The sequence below is a fragment of the Cibotium barometz genome, chromosome 49, assembly GCF_041138505.1.
Source record: "Cibotium barometz isolate CiBa-2024 chromosome 49, ASM4113850v1, whole genome shotgun sequence".
In the NCBI taxonomy this organism is placed as follows: domain Eukaryota; kingdom Viridiplantae; phylum Streptophyta; class Polypodiopsida; order Cyatheales; family Cibotiaceae; genus Cibotium; species Cibotium barometz.
The window spans coordinates 5,962,306-5,982,403 of NC_141094.1; the positions used below are offsets into that span (position 1 = coordinate 5,962,306).

The 20,098-nt window shown below is 44.1% G+C and overlaps 2 protein-coding genes across 2 annotated transcripts in view; one reads left to right on the forward strand and one right to left on the reverse strand.

Annotated features, from left to right (window-relative positions):
* Positions 1-20,098, forward strand: part of LOC147610226 (phragmoplastin DRP1E-like) — a 96,724-nt gene that overhangs the window by 53,342 nt on the left and 23,284 nt on the right. The gene's annotated exons all lie outside the window — the stretch shown is intronic.
* Positions 6,788-7,573, reverse strand: LOC147610227 (uncharacterized). Its single transcript, XM_086786399.1, has one exon. It carries the CDS (start codon positions 7,370-7,372, stop codon positions 6,788-6,790), a length of 585 nt encoding a protein of 194 aa, XP_086642525.1. The 5' UTR covers positions 7,373-7,573.

A 20,098-nucleotide genomic window follows, 5' to 3' on the forward strand; every position in this document is an offset into this window, starting at 1 on the left:
GATCAGGACCATACTAGCACGGCATGGGAGACGTCCAGTGAGAGTACTCACCATGGAGGACATTGAGGATATCCGCCATCGACCGATGAGAGACTTCTTTGGATAGTGATGTGTATGATGCTTACCTTTGTTGTTGGAGTTTTCCTCCCAGATGTTATCCATTAAGAGCTCCTAGTACCGTACTTTTCCTCATAGTTATTTCAGTTTCAGTTAGTTGTTTTTAGCTTTTCTTACACAGACATTGTATCAGATCCACCAATTGTTGTAACCTTTTTGGTCTCATAGGTCATTTTGGCCTTTTGAAGACGTTAATATATCATTTCATTTCATTTCATTTCTCTCTCTCTCTCTCCCTCTCCCTTCAAGCCTCTTGAGTCTTGGGTCTTCCAACTTCCAAGCCTCTAGGCTCTAGGCCTCTCTCTCTCTCTCTCTCTCTCATTCCTCAAGGCTCAAGAGTCAAGCCATCTTCAACCATGGCATCCTCCTCACGTGCAGGGGCTTCCCGTAGAAGGACAACGGGATGGACATGGTGGGAGGAGGTTAACTACACCCCATCCGCTCATGGAGGCGGTTCTCGGCCATGGGTATGCAAGCTTTGCCCATTCCGGCGAACGGGTGGCGCTGACAAAGTGCGAGCCCATCTCTTGCATGAGAGTGGGCATGAGGTGAGGTTTTGCACGAATGTCACGCCCGAGAAGAGATGGGAACTTCTTGACAAGCTTAGCGTCTACGAGGCAGTCGAAGCGACAAGAAGGACACCACGAGTGGCCGTGGATCTCGCGACGATGGGGAGAGGAACTCAAGCCTCTACAATGGAGTCATGTGGTGGATCGGGATCATGCACACCATCACCTTCACCATCAAGTCGGAATGTTATTCCATCCACGACGCCGGCACCCTCCATCTCCATGGCCTCTCAACCATTACGTGGCCCACGACGACAATCTACACTTGGGGAGAATTGGAACCCCAAGTTGAAGGAGGAGGTGGATATGGTGGTGGCCCGCTTCTTCTTCCACAACCACATGGCCTTTCAAGCGGCTAGATAAGTGCAATCGATCATTGCCAATTCATCATTCATGTTTTCATCATCCTAGTCCCCTTCTCATTACTAAATTACTTTCTTGAATAGGTCGGAATACTTCAAGGTCATGGTTAAGAAGATTGGGGAGTATGGCTCAACCTATACGCCCCCCTCATCCGAGAGCGTGCGCACTACATTGCTCGAGAAGTAGAAGCGCATTGTAGAGCAAGCGGCCGACAACTTTCTTATGTTGGGCCGGTTGAAGGATTGTAGCGGTGCTTTGAGAGGGCTTTTCCTTAGCGACGAGTTTGTCGCCATGCAAGAGTCCCATACAAACACTGGCCAAGAGTGTAGGCTACGGGCGGATGACGCCTCTTGGTGGAAGTGTGTGAAGACCACAGATGCTACGGTGAGGGCCATAGTCCACCTATTGAGGATTGTAGACGCTATGCAACCATGCATAGGCAAGGTCTACAAGGCCATGGATCGCATGATAGAGAAGTTGAAAGACTTCGTGTCTGACGAAGACAGATACGAGGAGATCCATGCCTTGTGTCTAGGAAGGTGGAATTCTGTGAGGATTACTGTTATTACTTAGTATTTCATCCACTATCTGTGTATTTAAGACTGAAACTAAAAGTAGACTTGAACACAGATGTTTGATTGATTGATTGAAATTGTGATACAACAGGCTCCTTATATAGGAGTTCAAGAGACACGAATGAAAAGACACATTTCATGACCAATAGTCATGACTCTAGGTGAAGAGACACATCCTTTGGACGAATAGCTGCAACCATTGGATGAAGAGTTGCAACCCTAGAGCGAAGGGGTGTGACCAGTTGTCGAAGGAGTGTGGCTCTTGATGAAGAGGCATGTCTCTAGAGCGAATAGTCGTGACCTTCTGAGTGTAGGGGTCCTCTGTAATCATGTCACTTCAATATCTGTAACCATGAGGAGACTGTGTATAATGAACTAAGTCACAATCGTGACATTCCCTCCCATTTAAAATAAAACCCATGTGATTAAATGAGAGTCGGTCGTCTGCCAAAGAATTCTTGGAGGAGTTGAGGATATTGTTGCATTTCTTCATCTGTCTGCCAAGTAGAATCTGACTCATCCAAGTCCATCCACTTAACAAGAAATTCTGTAGTAATCTTCCGTCTTGTTTCGTTCTGACGAACGTCAAGAATCTTCTCAGGAACAAGAATAATGTGATCATCTTCAATCTCAGGAACATAAGAAGATAACTCCGGAATAGATGAATCTCCTTGTATGTATTCCTTGAGCCAAGAGATGTGAAATGTCGGATGAATTTTTCCCCAAGATGGTGGAAGATCCAACTTATAACTGACAACTGAAATCTTCTTTATAACTTTAAATGGACCATAGAAACGCGGTCGCAACTTCGGAAAGACTGACTTTACTGTCTTATATCGATGCGGTGCAACATAAAGCAAAACCAAGTCACCTTCTTGAAACTCAGTATGCCTTCTGTGCTTATTCGCATACTTCTGATACTTCTGCTGAACATGAATCAGTCTGTCTCGAACTTGCACAAGAATATCTTGCATTTCTTGAATCAACTGATCTGCTAATGCCACCTTGTGTTGAAGAACAAAGTTTGTAGGCACAAGTGGAGTGTGACCATATGCTGCTTGAAAAGGAGTCATTCCAGTGACTGAATGCGGAGAATTGTTGTAAGCAAACTCCACAAGAGGCAAATATTCTTCCCAAGAAGCTAATCGTGTCTGAATATAATGTCTAAGCATTTCTTCCAAAATTTGATTTACTCTTTCTGTCTGTCCATCTGTCTGAGGATGATAAGCAGAACTGAACAAGAGATTCGTACCAAGAGATTTGACTAGGGAAGTCCAAAAATGTCCAGTAAATTTCGGATCTCTGTCAGAAACAATAGATCTTGGCAATCCATGGATTTTGAAAATATGCTGTACGAACAACGCTGCAAGATCTGGAGCAGAAACTGTCTTCTTGCAAGGAATAAAATGTGCCATTTTGGAAAACCGATCAACCACTACTAAAATTTGAGCATTGCCTTTCTGCGATCGCGGCAAAGTAGTGATGAAATCCATGCTTATGCTTTCCCATCTTTCCTGAGGAACTGGCAAAGGCTGAAGCAATCCTTGAGGAAGTTGTCGTGAAGCTTTCATAATTTGACAAGAGTGACAAGCTTTAACAAACTTAATAACATCCTGTTGCATCTGAGGCCAAAAGTATGTTGCTGATAACAGACGATATGTCTTGTTAATTCCAGGATGAGCTGCAAAGGGTACTTCATGATGCTCTTGAATAAGGAGTTTCCGCAAAGATGCATTGTGAGGAACACAAATGCGATCTAAGTAATAAAGTAAATCATCTGCAATTGTATACGCGGCAAACATATTCATTTCTGCAACAGTAGGATGAAGAGATTTGAGAGCTCGAAAGACATCTCCAAAGTCTATATCTGTCAAATACTCATGCTTAAAACACGTAGGAATCTCCATCTGCACATTTGAGATAGCAAAGTTCGTAGCTCGAGGCATGCGGCTCAAAGCATCTGCTACCACATTCTGTAATCCAGGAACATAGAGTATCGCCATGTGAAAATTTGCCAAAAATTCAACCCATCGTCCTTGACGAGGATTCATCACTGGCTGAGTAAAGATGTAAGTCAAAGACTGATGATCTGTCTTAACCACTGAATCTGCACCAAGAAGATAATGCTTCCACGTTCTATAAGCATGAACAATTGCCAAAAATTCCTTGTCATAAACGGGATATCGCATTTGAATAGCCGAAAATTTATGACTATCAAAAGCAATAACACGATCATTCTACATAAGAACGCCTCCAGATGCTCTATCCGAAGCATCAGTCATGACGTCAAACGGCTGAGTTGGATCCGCAATAGCCAAAACAGGCGTAGTTGTCAACGCATGCTTAAGATCATTAAAGGACTTTTCAGCTTCAAGTGACCATTGCATTTTATCTAACTTTGTAAGGGCCGTCAAAGGAGCAGCAATATCTGAGAACTTGTGAACCTTGGTGTGGTAAAAATTTGCTAATTCCAAGAAAGATCGCACATCTGAAATTGTAAGTGGCAAAGGCCAATCAACAATGACCTTTATCTTCTTAGGATCAACTGCAATACCATGTCCAGAGATGATATGTCCAAGATATTCCACATGATCTTTGAAAAACTGACTCTTCTTCTTGTTGATGTACAAGACATTCGTACGGAGTACGTCGAAGACAATCTGCAAATGCTGCTTGTGATCTGCTAAAGTCTTACTGAAGACCAAAATGTCATCCAGATAAACGATGACAAACTTATCCAAGTAAGGACCAAAGATGTTATTCATCAAAGTCATGAAAGTAGCTGGGGCATTGGTTAACCCAAAAGGAATGACCAAAATTTCATAATGTCCATACTTTGTTCTGAAAGCTGTCTTATACTCGTCTCCAATTCGAATCCTGATTTGATGATAGCCTGACTTCAGATCAATCTTCGAAAATACCTTCGCACCAAGCAACTAATCAAAGAGCTCATCGATGCGAGGCAAGGGAAACTTATTCTTGATTGTCTGCTTATTAAGGGCACGATAATCAATGCAAAGTCGCATAGATCCATCCTTCTTCTTGACCAATAAAACTGGAGCACCAAAAGGACTTTTGCTTGGACGTATATGACCTTTATCCAACAACTCTGCCAATTGTCTCTGAATTTCTTGAGATTCTGAATAAGAAACTCGATAAGGAGCTCGAACTGGCGGTGGTTGTCCAGGGATTAGATCAATCGTATGATCTACAGAACGTCGAGGAGGCAATGTCGTTGGCAGCTCGTCAGGAAATAAATCCTTATAAGGTTGAAAGAAGGGCTGCTGTAAATAAGAAATATCTGATGGCGAGGATTCCGATTGGTCAACTGTATTGTCTTCTGCTTCTCGCAACATAACTAAGGCAGAAGTGCTGTCGCGTTTACGCACTAAGCGTTTGACTTGCATAGCAGAAACCACAGTAATCGGCTTAGAATTAAACAGACCTCGTAATTCCATTTCTCGATGATTATGATAAAGTCAAATGGAATGATCTCGAAAGCTGATCAAAGGATCATACTCATATAACCAAGACTGTCCAAGAATCATGTCATAGTGTGACAAAGGCATAATAGAGAAATTCAGCTGATCTTGATAGTCCTGAATCTGAAAATGCAACTGCTGAATCCGTTTGCTGCAATGCAAGAAAGAACCATCTGCAAGTTCCACTTGGAAAACTTCCGCACTCTGCTGAGTAGGTAATCGCAACTTGCTGACGAGAGTAGTTTCCACAAAATTAGTCGAGCATCCACTATCAACAAGAACATTGATAGGATGCTGGCCAATAAATCCCAATAAGCTCAAAACTTGATTGGAAAGGTTAACAGGCACTGAAGTATGGTTGTGGGCATTCAGCATTAAAGCACTGACAACTTTAGAAACTCGCACTGCATGAACCACCTGCTTGCCTTTTTCTGGCGTAGAAGGATGATGTCCATGTTCACCTTCTGGGAAACATTCCATGTTGGAATTCTGGCGAGAATTACGCTTTAGGTACTCATACCACCTGTGTGGTCCATAGCAAATGGTGCAAAGACCTGAAGGGTTGGCTTGAGAGGTTGAAGGTGCCGATGTAGAGGCTTGCTGACCTGCTGAGGTATCGCGGCGAAAATTGCGGCGATTGTTGGGTTGGCGACCTTGCCAGTTACGTCCTCGATTCCGATTGTTGTTGTTGGAAGAGGATCCTATTTGTGAGGCTGCTGCCTGACCTGAAAATCTAGGTCGAAAGGGCTGTTGCCGAGTAGATTGCTGACCAAAGGATTGGGAATATTGAGACTCAGGTTGAGATAAATTTCCTCTGCGATTGTGCTGGGAGAAACGAGCACTGTTTGAGGACCGATTGCCAAAGAAGGATGTCCTGGGTTGTCGTCGTAGATCTCCAAGGCGCTCTACATAGGCAATGGCAGCATCTATGGTGAGAGGGTTAAACTTCTGCACATCTTCCTGTAAGTTGGGTTCAAGCCCATCGATGAAGCTGTGTAGCTTGTCAGCGGGGCTGAGGCTCTCAATTTCCAGAGTTAAACGTTGGAACTCTGTGATATATGCGGCTGAGGATCCTGTTTGCCTCAGGCAGCGGAGAGCAGACCGGGCATGGTAGTCCGCACTGGCAGGTTCAAAGGCCTTGCGGAGGGTGCGCCGGAATTTATCCCAAGTAGGAGTGTGCTTACCATTTGCAACACGTCGTTGCCACCATAGAAGTGCTGTATCCTTGAGTAGGGAACTGGCTAAAGCCACCTTCTTGCTTTCGACCAAATCGGTATTGGTCAAATATACCTCCATTTTGAATATCCATTGGTCAAGCACGCGCTTGTCGCGGCGACCATTATAAGGGGCAGGCAGTTTGACATCGAGTTTCTTTTTTTGTGCAGCAGTTAATATTTTATAAAGAAGTTGGAGTTCTGCATTGTTTACCTCGGCAGTTGGATCTGGTTCATCTTCATTTTCTGCTACCGAAGTCTCTGAAGAAGATGGTTGTGGATCACTGGTTGGTGTGCGCGCTGGATGGGGCCGCTGCAACTGGTCGAGTCGTCTGCTGATGGTAGAGAGACTTGTCGAAAAAGTCTGCTGAAGTGTCTCCATCTGCTCGCGTAATGATGTAATGGCCTGCATTTGCTCGTCTTGTTGCTGGCCCTCCTCCTCTGAGATAGATGGCATGTTGGATCTGCTAGAGGGAGTAGCGCGGAGAAGCTGGTGAAATATGTGGTACTGCTGGAGGAGAGAGTGACAGTGAATCGTCTCCCAATTCTGCTAAGAAATTGGAGCCTAACTCCGAAGGCTCGAAGTCTTCCACCTCGTCGAGAGGAGGTGTCTTTGCAGGGGTTAAGGGAGTGTAATCTGGCACAATGAGCTCGCTGTATACTCGAACCAAGGGCTGAAGCGAGATGATCCGGTTTACTGCATCCACACGGCACTCGTCCAGGAAATATGCAAGATGTGGATACCGTCCCAAAATAAACTCGTAATGAGCAAGATGATGTGTTGGACACGTCAAGTAAATATGCCAGATCACCCACGCCTGAAACTGAGTGGCGTGGCGGTGACTGACGTATAATAAAAAGTCCAGGGGACCTGGTACATGTACTGGAGCCGGAATAGGTTCGGGTTCGGGTAATGGGGCGGGCTCCGGTGTGGGTGTATCGGGTATAATAATTATTTCTGGGGCTGGGCGAGGATTTTCGGGCAATATGGCCTCCGGGACCTCGTCTATGTACGAGATGTAAGGCGCGGGCTGATTTCTGTTGGGTTCCATTGGACGCCTTGTTGAGAATGGGAATGTGTGCCAGAGTGGAGAGAAGTCCCTGGCGTGGCAGCGTGTGAGAGGAGCGCACCTTTCCTGGAACGGCGTGCGAGTGAAGCGAATGGGCTGGCCGGCGAACGAATTCGTTGCGCTGGCCCCGTAGTCGCTCTTTTTTTTTTTGATGTAACAAAAGGGTACGTGGGTTAATAAAAAAAGGGCCGCCCAAATTTATTAATGGGGTGGCCGGCTGGTCGTTTTATTAAACCCACGAAGGGCTGCGCCGTTTATTAAACCCACGAAGGCTGAATTGTTGAACGTAGCGCTTATGCGCTGGCGCCCAAGAGGTGCGCAGCCGTGAGGATCAACGAAGAGGTGCCATGCGAGGAGGTGTTATCTCGTGGTGCCATCGTTCGTGTGAAGGGATGCGAACCCATACATGAAAGGGCACACAACCCGATGAAGAGGCACACGAAGAGCTACCAGCCGGAAATCTCTGCGCACTCACCGGGTACGCCACACACATCTGTGCATCTGTCTTCTATATGTGAATTGAGAGAGAAGGTTTAGGTTACCTCATACTCGTAGATGTAGGTTCCATCTTTCTTCTGCTTCCATACAACGCCGGGTAGGGGAGTAGAGCGGAGAGGGTGAGAGGCTCACAACCGTAGGCCCGGGAAATTTTTTTTTGCTCTGATACCACTGTGAGGATTAGTGTTATTACTTAGTATTTCATCCACTATCTGTGTATTTAAGACTGAAACTAAAAGTAGACTTGAACACAGATGTTTGATTGATTGATTGAAATTGTGATACAACAGGCTCCTTATATAGGAGTTCAAGAGACACGAATGAAAAGACACATTTCATGACCAATAGTCATGACTCTAGGTGAAGAGACACATCCTTTGGACGAATAGCTGCAACCATTGGATGAAGAGTTGCAACCCTAGAGCGAAGGGGTGTGACCAGTTGTCGAAGGAGTGTGGCTCTTGATGAAGAGGCATGTCTCTAGAGCGAATAGTCGTGACCTTCTGAGTGTAGGGGTCCTCTGTAATCATGTCACTTCAATATCTGTAACCATGAGGAGACTGTGTATAATGAACTAAGTCACAATCGTGACAAATTCCTACTACTCTTCATTGCATGCAGCAGCTTATGTGGTGGACCCAGAATTCCAAGGCAACAAGCAAGAGAGCGACCGGGAGGTGAGCGCTAGATGGAGGATCATCTTGGATCGTCTTGTGCCTGATGCATCGGTTGGGCGCAAGATCAGGGACCAGCTTTCGATGTACAGGTCATTTCATGGCTCCTATGGCTGTCATGATGCACAGGTTGACCGCTCCAAAGTTGGTGCTGCTCTATGGTGGGAGGACTTTGGTTGGGATGGATCGGAGCTGCAATAGCTTGCCATCCGCATAGCTAGCCAGGCCGTCAGCTCCTCTTGCTTGGAGCAACTTTGGAGTACCTACAGCCACATTGCCTCTAGGAAGAGGAACCGACTCGGGGTAGAGTGTGCCAATGACCTTGTCTTCGTCAGCGTGAACTTGCGAATGCTTTGCAAGAGCGTGACCAAGAAGGCAGATCCCTTCACCGAGTGGGAGATGAGTCAACAAGAAGAGCAACAAGAGGATGAGGTGTAGGAGCAGCATGCCAGTGAGGATGAGACTGAGGATGAGCTTGATGCTTCTTTGGCACAAGCTACCCATGACCATGAGGCGAGCACTTCACGTGGATGATCATTCATGGATCATGATTCATGGACCTTACTACTTAGCTCTAGTCTCTAGCCTCTAGTCTTAAACACTTTTTTGTCATTGACTCATTTGAGTCCGTCCATGTATTCTGCCTCCTTAAGGCTTAGTCCTGACTCTTGAGTCATGACTCATTTTGTATCTACTTAATTATTAATATGACTCAAAAGCTTACCATTTTAGTGTAAATTTGTGCTCATTTTGATGTACTTCCAAAGTAGAATAAGTGTAGAGTAGAAAAATTTAAAAAAAAAGTATTTTTTGAGTGCCGTTCTCTCCCCCGTCCCCGTTCCCTACTTATGGCCGTCCCCCGTCACTATCCCCCGTCCCTTGTGACTATGTGTATAGTGCTTATTGTTGCTATAAATAATAGTCCAGTCATAAATAGTCAATAACCTTGGATTTACTAAATCTGAACCTTAGTCACACGAATCCGCTTGCTTTCCCTAATCTCAGGGCTTCTCCTAACTCTGTTGGATTAGTCCCTGACCCCAAGGGCTAGTGCTAGGTACGTAACATTCCTCCCACTTAGGACATTTCTATTCTTGGAAATAAATGAAGGAGAAACTAGCTACCTACATGAACTGTCTCTGAAATCAGGGTTGTACCTATCTATCAAATCCACATGTCCACGTATCAAGGAACCAACTCAACTGAAGCTGATGTTCCTCTGGCATATGACTTGTGGAAACAAGACAAAAAAAACCAAACCTTTTCGAGTCCTTGAAGAACATAAACTATCCTTCAATCCTCCAACTCCTCAAAGAATTGGAAACCTGAAATTGTCGAGACAAATATGTGCTAGTTGCAACATAATAGCCATCCTTTCTAGGATCTGGTAAATCCTCATACCTAGGGATATCTTACCTCCCTCTTAGAGACTCCTAACTATCAAAGCACCACAACTGTGTCTCCTTCAAGCTATCAAAGTCTGAGGGATTCAAGGTTTTAACCCAACTCCTACCAAACATATTCTAGCTGTTGCTAGAACCATGTGATTAGTAGTATCATAGGCAAACTCGACCATAGGGATGTACCTCTCTCTATAAAATGGTCGCCTGGAGCGAGATGCACAAAGCATACTCTCCAAGATTGGATCCCACCCTCTCTGTTTGCCCATTGGGCTGAGAATGATGAGAAAAATAGCAGTCGTGAATATTTGGATGACTTGCTATAGGAGCGTCATGATAATTATAAGAGTTCTCTCTCCTAATCTCAGCACAATCCGGTACATTGACTAAATCATCACGGAACAACAAATGGTTCCGAATATGGTACTGACTACCTTCGGACAAGCAAATTTCATATTGTGAAGTTTTCGCCCAAGTTGTAGCTAGTTGATATTGTGTTAATTCTTTCTATCTTTAGTGGTGCATATGCCCTATCAACTACCTTTTTGTTGTAATAATTCTTTCTATTTGTTATGATCCTTAGTGTAGGCTTCATTATGGCTGAGTCTTCTAGAGCTTTGATAGAAACTTAGTATACATAGCTTTGTATGAATGTATGCTCTTATGTGTGTGTGTGTGCGTGTGGAGTATGTGTGTGTGTGTGGGAGCATGTATTGATACCAAGTTCTACACCCACTATTGGGCACTGATGACGTTATTAGGGATGTCATAGTATGTAGTCCATACTATGCATGATGGAGTTGATGGTTTATTGTCTTGTGGATGACTACCATGAGGTTATAAATTGCACTTTCTTATAAGGTGAATTTGGGCATGTTCCTAGATTCATCTAGGTATATCTTCATTGTTGTATTAGCGGACATGCAAATTTCACGTTGTGAAGTTTTCGTCCAAGTTGTAGCTTGTTGATATTGTGTTAATTCTTTCTATCTTTAGTGGTGCATATGCCCTATCAATTACCTTTTTGTTGTAATAATTCTTTCTATTTGTTATGATACTTAGTACTAGGCTTCATTATGGTTGAGTCTGCCCTGTATCTCCGGAGCTCTGACAAAAACTTAGTACACAGAGCTTTGTATGAATGTATGCTCTTATGTGTGTGTGTGTGCGTACGTGGGGTGTGTGTGTGGGAGCATATATTGATACCAAGTTCTACACCCACTATTGGACACTGATGATGTTAGTGGGGATGTTGTAGTATGTAGTCCATACTATGCATGATGGAGTTGATGGTTTATTGTCTTGTGGATGACTACCATGAGGTTATAAATTGCACTTTCTTATAAGGTGAATTTGGGCATGTTCCTGGATTCATCTAGGTATAATTTCCACCCTAACAAATGGAATTATTCCCGAGTCTTGGTCTTCATCAATGGAGCTCCCTGCTTGGACCTACTACCAATACCAAATGAAATGCTCATCGGCCTGACATAGCCCTCTCAAGGAATCATACAAGTTAGCACAAAACTGGGTAAAAGATTCACTCCGAATTGTAGCAACCCCATCCAAATTACCCTTCTGATTTTCTTGTCAAGTCTTGTGTAACCGTGTCTACCGTAGGGTAACTACCGCTCGTAAGGATATGACATAGCAAGGTAGAAAATACACACACACCGAGAAACTCTACGTCTGAGATCCTAGCGTCCCATATGTAAGCCCAACGGGTGTGCTGTGACAGACTCAACCATGTATCTAAAAGATAATGAGAGAGAGAGAGAGAGAGAGAGAGAGAGAGAGAGAGAGAGAGAAGGGAATAGGGATCTTGCACAGTACACCACACTAAGCGGGGAACAGGCCCTGCTCTCTTTCAGGAATTTATTCAGGAACAATCCACGGGCATGCTGGCCAGGATTAATACAATCAATGAATACAAAACAAACAGATATGCCAATGTAGGATATCCAAATTGATGTTGATGTCGATGTAGGCACAAGATCTCTGATGCTGAGCACACTACAGGGATGATCCACAAGAATCTCTCACCAGGCTAGTACGAGATCCAATATCGAAATCCAAGTCCAGATCCAAATCTAGATTCAAGTCCAAATTCCAATCCAATGTCCAAGTCCAAGTCCAGATCCAAGTCTAAGTTCGAGTCCAAGTTCCGATCCATGTTCAAATTCTAGTCCAAGTTCAAGTTCCAGATCCAAGTCCAAGTTCAAGCCCAAGTTCCAATCCATGTCCAAATTCAAGTTCCAAGTCCATACACGAAGTGTACAATAGATGTGTATTAATGACGAGGTTTTTGGTGATTTAGCTGTAAGCTTGTTGCCCAATCCTGAGATAGAAATAGGTCACGAAATTCCAAATAAGGGAGTATGAACTGAGTCCAACACTCGTAGTCTCATAGTAGTATCTAGTCAGCAATCATAAAGTAAGATGTAGAACAACTCATACAGTTGCCTCAATAAATGTGGGTCAGGCAATGGCTAGGGGCAGCGGCCAGCAGATATCGTTGGTTAGCTTTTGTACAACAGTGGCAGCTAGGTGTGTCTTGTGGTGGCCAGGAGTAGATAGCAGTGGCCAGGTTTAGTAGTAGGTGCTGGCGGCTCTTGGACAGCACCTCTAGATGGCGGAAGAGCTGGCAGAGTTGATGGTGGCTAGTAGGAGTTGGTGGCGGCCAGGTACCTAAAATATCGATTCTGGCGCAAGCTAGCTGGCTGCAGCACTGGTTGCACAGGGTGACTGGATGGCTGCAGATGGCGTGACTTAGGGGCATTGACTTTTTATTTATTCTTGCTTTTTGACCAAGATTGGTGCTTTTTCTTAATCAAACCTTATGGACCCTGTCCCCATGTCTTCTTCCACTTGACTGGTGTCCAAGCATGGGTTTCATCATGTGAAATATAGATAGGAGGGCCAAATAGTTATACCATACCACTAGGATACAAACCACATAAAATTTCCTTTCGAGTCTTTTTAAGCCGAGTCCGGGTGATCAATCTTTTCCCAACTAAGTCTTGGTGTACTACACCTCCACCCAGGTTCGTCCTACAGGTAAACCATTGGAATAACAATGAAATAATTCACAGATGTCAACACATGTGACAACTCTCGTCCTAATGGAGTTCCCACATGGAATTATACCATGCGATCTGTTCCAATCGTGAGATATTCCGACTGATGTTAGGCAATCTCGTCCTCCCCCAGCTGACTCATTCTTTGAGGCTGAGACCCTGAGATCCAAACAATCTTGTGATCAACCAAGTGTCCAACTAGAAGACCACAACCTAACTTAGGAGAGAAAACATTTGCGAACCCCTGCATTGATGCTTTCTTAACGAGTGTCCCGCAAACATCGAGCTTAATCGTCATAAATCACAACTAACAAATATACATTATATTACGAAGTCTTGTGGATAGATGTGAATGTGAATGAATGGATGGATGTGGATAGATGTGAATGTGAATGAATGGATGGATGTGGATGAATGTGATGAGATGTGAATGGATGTGATGAGATATGGATAGATGTGGATGTGATGTGATATGGTGGCAATGCTCCATACTTTTCTTCATACCGCAACAAGAGCTTTGCCTCTTGCATCTCCTTAGCTCTTCGTTCTCTCTTCGCAAGGCTTCATAGTCTTGCGGTAGTTGTTGCGCTATCGTATCTTGAGTTGCTAGCGTAACTCCTTCGACGGCAAGATATTGAATGTTCATGTGCCCATGAGGTGTGAGCACAAGAGGCTTTGTTCATTGTACTTCTCTCCCCTCCATCTTTGCCTTCTTTTTGTCAGTGGGGCGACCTTGAGCTGCACCCCCTTGTGGTGGCTTATCATCCCAATTGACTTGCTTGTTGAGGAACTTCTCACAAAAAAGTTGCTGGATGAAGTATAGGGGCACTTGATGATTATTGGCATCGTTTTAGTTTTCTCCCCCAAGTCCCTCTCTTGGAGGTTGCACATATTTGAAACCACCTTGTAATCCACTGCTAGATATCCTTGCATCCTCGTCCTTGAGGATGTGCTTTGCTTCTTTGTGGTCTAAATCTTCTGGAGCAAGAAGTAGGTACGGAATTGTAACATTGGGGATGTCCTCTAAATCCTCCCATTCTTGATTCGCCTCCATTGCAATGAAGTCTGGCAAGGTGACAGGGTACACTGAAAAAACAAAATAGAGAGCTAGAATGAGAACCCTTGTACTGACAATTAGAGATTTTCTCTTCATTCACCGAGACAAAAGACAAGCAATGAGACAATAGACAATCAATGAGACATTAGACATTCACCGGAAAATGAAAAACATGAAAGAGATATTACACATTCACCGGAAATTGAATCACTTTAAAGAGACATGACACAACCAATATCCAAATCGCAATTACTAGATTTGTTTACAAAGTACAATTGACTTAGTCAAGACTCGAAAGGACGTAGACCAGCATGGCGAGGTAGAGATGCATCATATTGGGGGGCTTTGGTTAAACACATCACCAACTCATAGGACGTCAGCCTTTTATTTGGGTCTTCATCGGTGGCTCTCTCACACGCAAGCTCTATGTGTCTCAGGAAACCTCTTTTGGATCAGATGGCGGGAAAGAAACCGCTTGGCACAATTTGGAGGGAGGTGGATGCATACACAGCCTCTCAGGTGCCATCCAAGGCCAATTTTGTATGGCCTCTGCCTTTGCTAGGGCAGTGCCTTGATTCAAGGGAACTTCATGCTTGCGTGTTAGGGACCGTGTAGACCTTCCCTAATCTCCGATACCAGCATAAACTTCATAATTTGTCGTCGAGAAGTGAATGAAGACATTGCCGGCATGCAAATCGTTATGGAGTAAATCCATGCTATGCATATATTCCATTGTGCGCATTAGGGCATTAATAATGTGGAAGATATGTTTTTGGACGCATCGCTTGTCATTGGGATCCCTAGCTAAACTCACAAAATTTTTAGGGGGAGCTCTTTTGCCATCTGCGGTGCATACCCACATCCAATTGTGGAGGTTACCGCCATTCTAGCGATAAAAAATGATCATGGGTTCTTTTTCATCGTGGCATAGTCCAAGAGGATTAACTATGCTGCGATGAATGGCATCCACTACGGTGGCCTCAACAGCTGCTGCATTGTCTCTTCCTACATTCTCTTCATCAATCTTGATTACCTTGCAAACATACCACTATTCAGGGAAGTTATTGTCATGAACCTTGCATTTGGTGGCGTATGCAAAGGTTCCCTCCCCCAGTGGTGGTGAAAGGACATCAAACTCTATTTGATTTCGTTGCAAGATAAATAAGGTAGGAGCTTTGGACATCGCGGCTCCATGAAATGATCTTTGCGCTTGGAGTCGCGGTACCTGTGGGAGCGGCTGTGACCCGTGACTTGTTGTTGGAGTTTCGCATTGCTTTCTCTTGCCCGTTGCTATGCTTCTCTATTTCCAATATAATATCATAGCCATCCTTCATGGGAACTCTCTCTATGTGAAGAGTTGTTTTAGCTCTTGGTCAAGTCCTTTGTAGAGCATGTCTAGCTTGTGGTTGACCTCTTTGTGATGCTTGTTTGGATAGGAGTTAACTTTGTGTTAAGCTCCTAGTCTATACTTTGAGGGGGATTTATCTTTATGTGAATAGTATCCTATGTGGGGCTAATTAAGTGTTTATGTCTACATTATGATTCATGTTTCTCTAATCATGCTTTTCTAATCCTATGAGGCTTATATAATTAGAAGCATTATTGGTAATCTTCTACTAAGCATTCTCTAAACCTTGTTGAGAGAAAGCGGGAGAAGTGCTAATATTATATTAGCTAATCTCTATTGTGAGAGTCAACATCATGTTGGATGAGGCTTCTATGTGAGGCATTTGAGATTCTCTGAATGCAAAAGAGAGAGAGAGAGAAAGAAAGAAAGAAAGATATATTAACGTCTACGAGAGGCCAAAGTCGGCCTATGAGACAAAAAATAATACAATTGTGTTCTTCCGGTCATCGGAAGAAAAGAAACAAAAGAAAAAGTGTGCATGTGTCTGGATACAACCATGAATCATCATGGATCGGTGGAGAGAGAGAGAGAGAGAGAGAGAGTGTGAAAAAAAATATACTCTGAGTGAGACTTTTCAGTGAGAGAGAGATCTACTCTTAGAGAGAGAGAGGTAGCTTCTTTTAGAGAGAGAGGGAGCTTCACAAGTGAGAGAGGGGGGGAGTGACAAACAAGATGGTGGGTTTTCTCTGAAGAGGGAGATTTTCAAAGTGCTCTGCTATGCTTCCTTCTTCGATTGGTCATCTACATACTCTTCTTCTGTTGAGGCCATTGCGACAGGTGCTGAAGTTATCCCTAAAGTGTAGCTGTTGATCATACCCAACACTACTAAGCATAGTGGCCGATTGGTTGAGCGTGTGCTTTGGTTGGCAGAGATGCAATACTAAGCTTGAGGTTGGTGTGCTTTGGTTCACCACCACGAACTATCGAGGAGCAATGCTTCGCCGTGGCCAACAAAGCACTAAAGCGCTTTGTCTAGTGGAAGCGAGGGTAAGCATGGTGGCCATATAAAGGTAGTCAAGAAGGCAGCTGTTAGACATCAGCGACTGTAAAGGCAGTCGAGAAGGCGGTTGTGTTGCATCAAACCGACTGTAAAGGCAGTCGAGAAGGCGGTTGTGCTGCATCAAGCCGATTGTCAAGGTAGTGTTGGGTGGAGTGGACAACGGAAGCAATGGAGGCAGGAGCAAGGAAGGAAGCGAGCTGCTGTAGATGTATTTCTAAAGTGATAAAGAGTACAAAAGATACACCTAATATGATGAACCCCTAATTGGGTGTCATACATGTACTAGGTGTCCCAATTGGAACTAGTACTAATTGTACCATAGGTCCTAACTGATAATATCTAGGCCTACCAAGGCACATACCAAGGAATGAGTGACACCTGTGGATAGCCCATAGAGTGGCCTACAGGTAGTCGAGGAGATTGCATCAAGCCGTCTATCAAGGTAGTTGGGGAGGAAGTGCTGAGTGTGGTGACCATTCGTAAGTCGCCGACTAACAAGGAGGCGGTGGTGGGTAATCAGTGAAAGTCACAGAGGTGAGTTGGTGAACACGTGGTCAATCTCAAATATATAAGTTTAAAATCGAAAAAAATCTAAACGCGTTGGAGCATCTCCCATTAATAATTTTGGTGAAAATCAATAATATTGAGTCAAAATTAGAGTATCCATGTGAAGGTCAATTTGGGCAATTTTTCTTTGAGTTTTGATCACTCAATTTTGTGTAAAAGGAGCAAATCACATGTATTAATAACTCATTGGGTATGATGAAATGAGCACAATAGAGATTTCGTCAGATACCAAAGAGTCAAGAATACAAGGGATTGTGGAAGTATCTTCAGACGCATCTGTTGAGTTTCCAAACACTCAAGTAAGGATCGAGAGGGAGTACTTTGAAGCTCTGGCTCTAGGCACAGAGGAGGTCACATCCAGAAGAAGGAAGCAGACTCCTAGAGTGAAACAAACTGCCAGAAAAAGGACCAGGCATTGTGATCCACTTTGGGTTAGACATCCTTTCTATCAAAATTCAAAAAGGGAGCAGTCAACCAAGAGAGAATCATACAAGGAAAAAGTAGAAAAGATAAGCCGTGGTATTACGAGGCTGCCGTAGCTCAAGGCCTTGAGATCTCTTGGCTGCTAATTTGGAGCTCTATGGGTGTGGTGATGGACTCTGAATACATGTTGAAACATTTTTTTAAACATTTGACTTGTATTAATCTTTCAGCTGTTTCTATATAGCCAAAGTTGTTTGAATTATTTTGCTTAATCTTGCTCTTCAAAACCTTAGAGATGGGGAATGACTTCTTTGAGAAGTGTGACAGATTTGATGGTACAAAATATCACACATGGTCCATAAAAATGCAAATGGCCATGGTAGAGAAGGACTATTGGACCATAACAAAGGGTGATTACAAGAAACTAACTAGGGATGCAGAGGCACAAAAAGTCTGGGAAGCACTTGACATGAAGGCTCTAGCCTTCCTTATCAAAGGACTGAATGACACACAAATACCACTAGTAGCAAGTGCTGCTTCAGCCAATGAGGCATGGACTAGGCTTAAAGGTATCTGGCCGACAGCAGTTATGCTGGCCGACCAGCAGCATTCCTACCTATATAAGCAGGCGCCTCATCATTCCAGCATTCAAGTCCATTTTCAGCAAAGTGTGCTCCATCGTTTCTCCTCCAGGAAGCCTTGGGAGCAGTAGTTCAGCCACGCATCAGCATATTCAGCCATCTTCCCAACTCCTACATAGAGGGACACCAGCATACAAGTGGTGGAACTCAGCATTGGAATCAGGACAGCCATCCTTAATCATTCTTCAGCATGTTTCCCTCTCTTCCAGGGGTAGACATCATCTAGGACAGCATAGATCCATTTGGATCTCATTGTAACCGCATTCATCATCTAATATAGCTGCATTGCATTGACACTATCTGTCTTTCTTAAACATCATTAAGTGCAATTTAGTTAGACTAAGGTTGTGTTTACTACGGTCGAAGACCTCACATGTCACATTGGTATCAGAGCGTTACAGGGTAGCTAGCCTTAGATCATGTTCATTCCATCAGTCATTCAGTCAGACATCATGTTAATCGCTTCCGCACAGTTAAACCCAGTTAGTTCTCAAAATCTTGCAGGCCACCCTTGGGGATTTTCCCTTAGGTATGCATCAGTAACCCATCCATCCGCATTTTTTCACAGCATATAGGGTTGCACATGATTTACATAGTAGTCATCTTAGCAGTCAGTCTTGCATCTGCAAGGCATACATGTTTGCCCATGAACTCTCTGGGGAAGAATGACATCCATCATCAAAAGAGGACATAAGTCTTGGGCTTCAACTGGCAGCAGCAGGGGGTTTCTCTTCCACAGAAGACGGAAGTTTGCTCCAACATTGCCTCAGGAGGTTCAGAGCTTCAAGAATGACGGAGATGGTAGGTGAAAGGTTTCCACAGGCAGGTCAGGGGTGACTTAGGTATTTCCAAGCAGTTTTAGCAGCATTTGCCATTCAGTTCCCGCAGTACATAGCGTCTTGGCTCAAAGGATTTCACTCCTACAGACAACCTCAGTCCCGGCAGCAGAAGACAGAAGGGGGCAGTGGTTCGGAGGAGAAGGATCCCCAGAGGAGTCGAAGGTTGCCAGGTATACCACCCAGCAACAGTTTAGCAGCGGGGAATGTCACGTGCACACCCTTCAGGTGTACAATGACATGGCATCATTTTAGCATCATAAACATCATCAAGATTTATCAGGCATTTTATGGGCATTTAAATGAATGTTTTCAGCTTGTACATCATTGTATGGGGCTGGAATGGCACCTACAATAGTGTACACATCATCTGCATCCCATGGTTTATTTTAGGCAATTTTTAGGCTCATTTATGGGGCAGCCAACCAGCAGGAAAAGGTTTATTCAGTTGTCGTGGACATTTGCATCTGGCGGACAGCAGTTATGCTGGCCGACCAGCAGCATTCCTACCTATATAAGCAGGCGCCTCATCATTCCAGCATTCAAGTCCATTTTCAGCAAAGTGTTCTCCATCGTTTCTCCTCCAGGAAGCCTTGGGAGCAGCAATTCAGCCACGCATCAGCATATTCAGCCATCTTCCCAACTCCTACATAGAGGGATACCAGCATACAAGTGGTGGAACTCAACATTGGAATCAGGACAGCCATCCTTCATCATTCTTCAGCATGTTTCCCTCTCTTCCAGGGGTAGACATCATCTAGGACAACATAGATTCATTTGGATCTCATTGTAACCGCATTCATCATCTAATATAGCTGCATTGCATTGACACTATCTGTCTTTCTTAAACATCATTAAGTGCAGTTTAGTTAGACTAAGGTTGTGTTTACTACAGTCGAAGACCTCACATGTCACAACGTGAGGCATGGCATGAATATGCAAGAACTTTATATGAAGTACCAGGGCAGGCCCCCCACCCCTCATCTGTCAGCGACCTGCCCGGATCATAGTACTTTTGTCACCATTCGGATGGTTTTGGATGCTATTGACAGACTACATAATGGAAGAGCCCAAGACCAGGATGGTTTGGTAGCAGAACATTTTTCACATGCCAGAGATGTATTGAC

What these genes read in the sequence shown, in the direction of transcription:
- LOC147610227 (XM_086786399.1), bottom strand. Translation starts at nt 7,372, where the DNA reads ATGGAACCCAACAGAAATCAGCCCGCGCCTTACATCTCGTACATAGAC.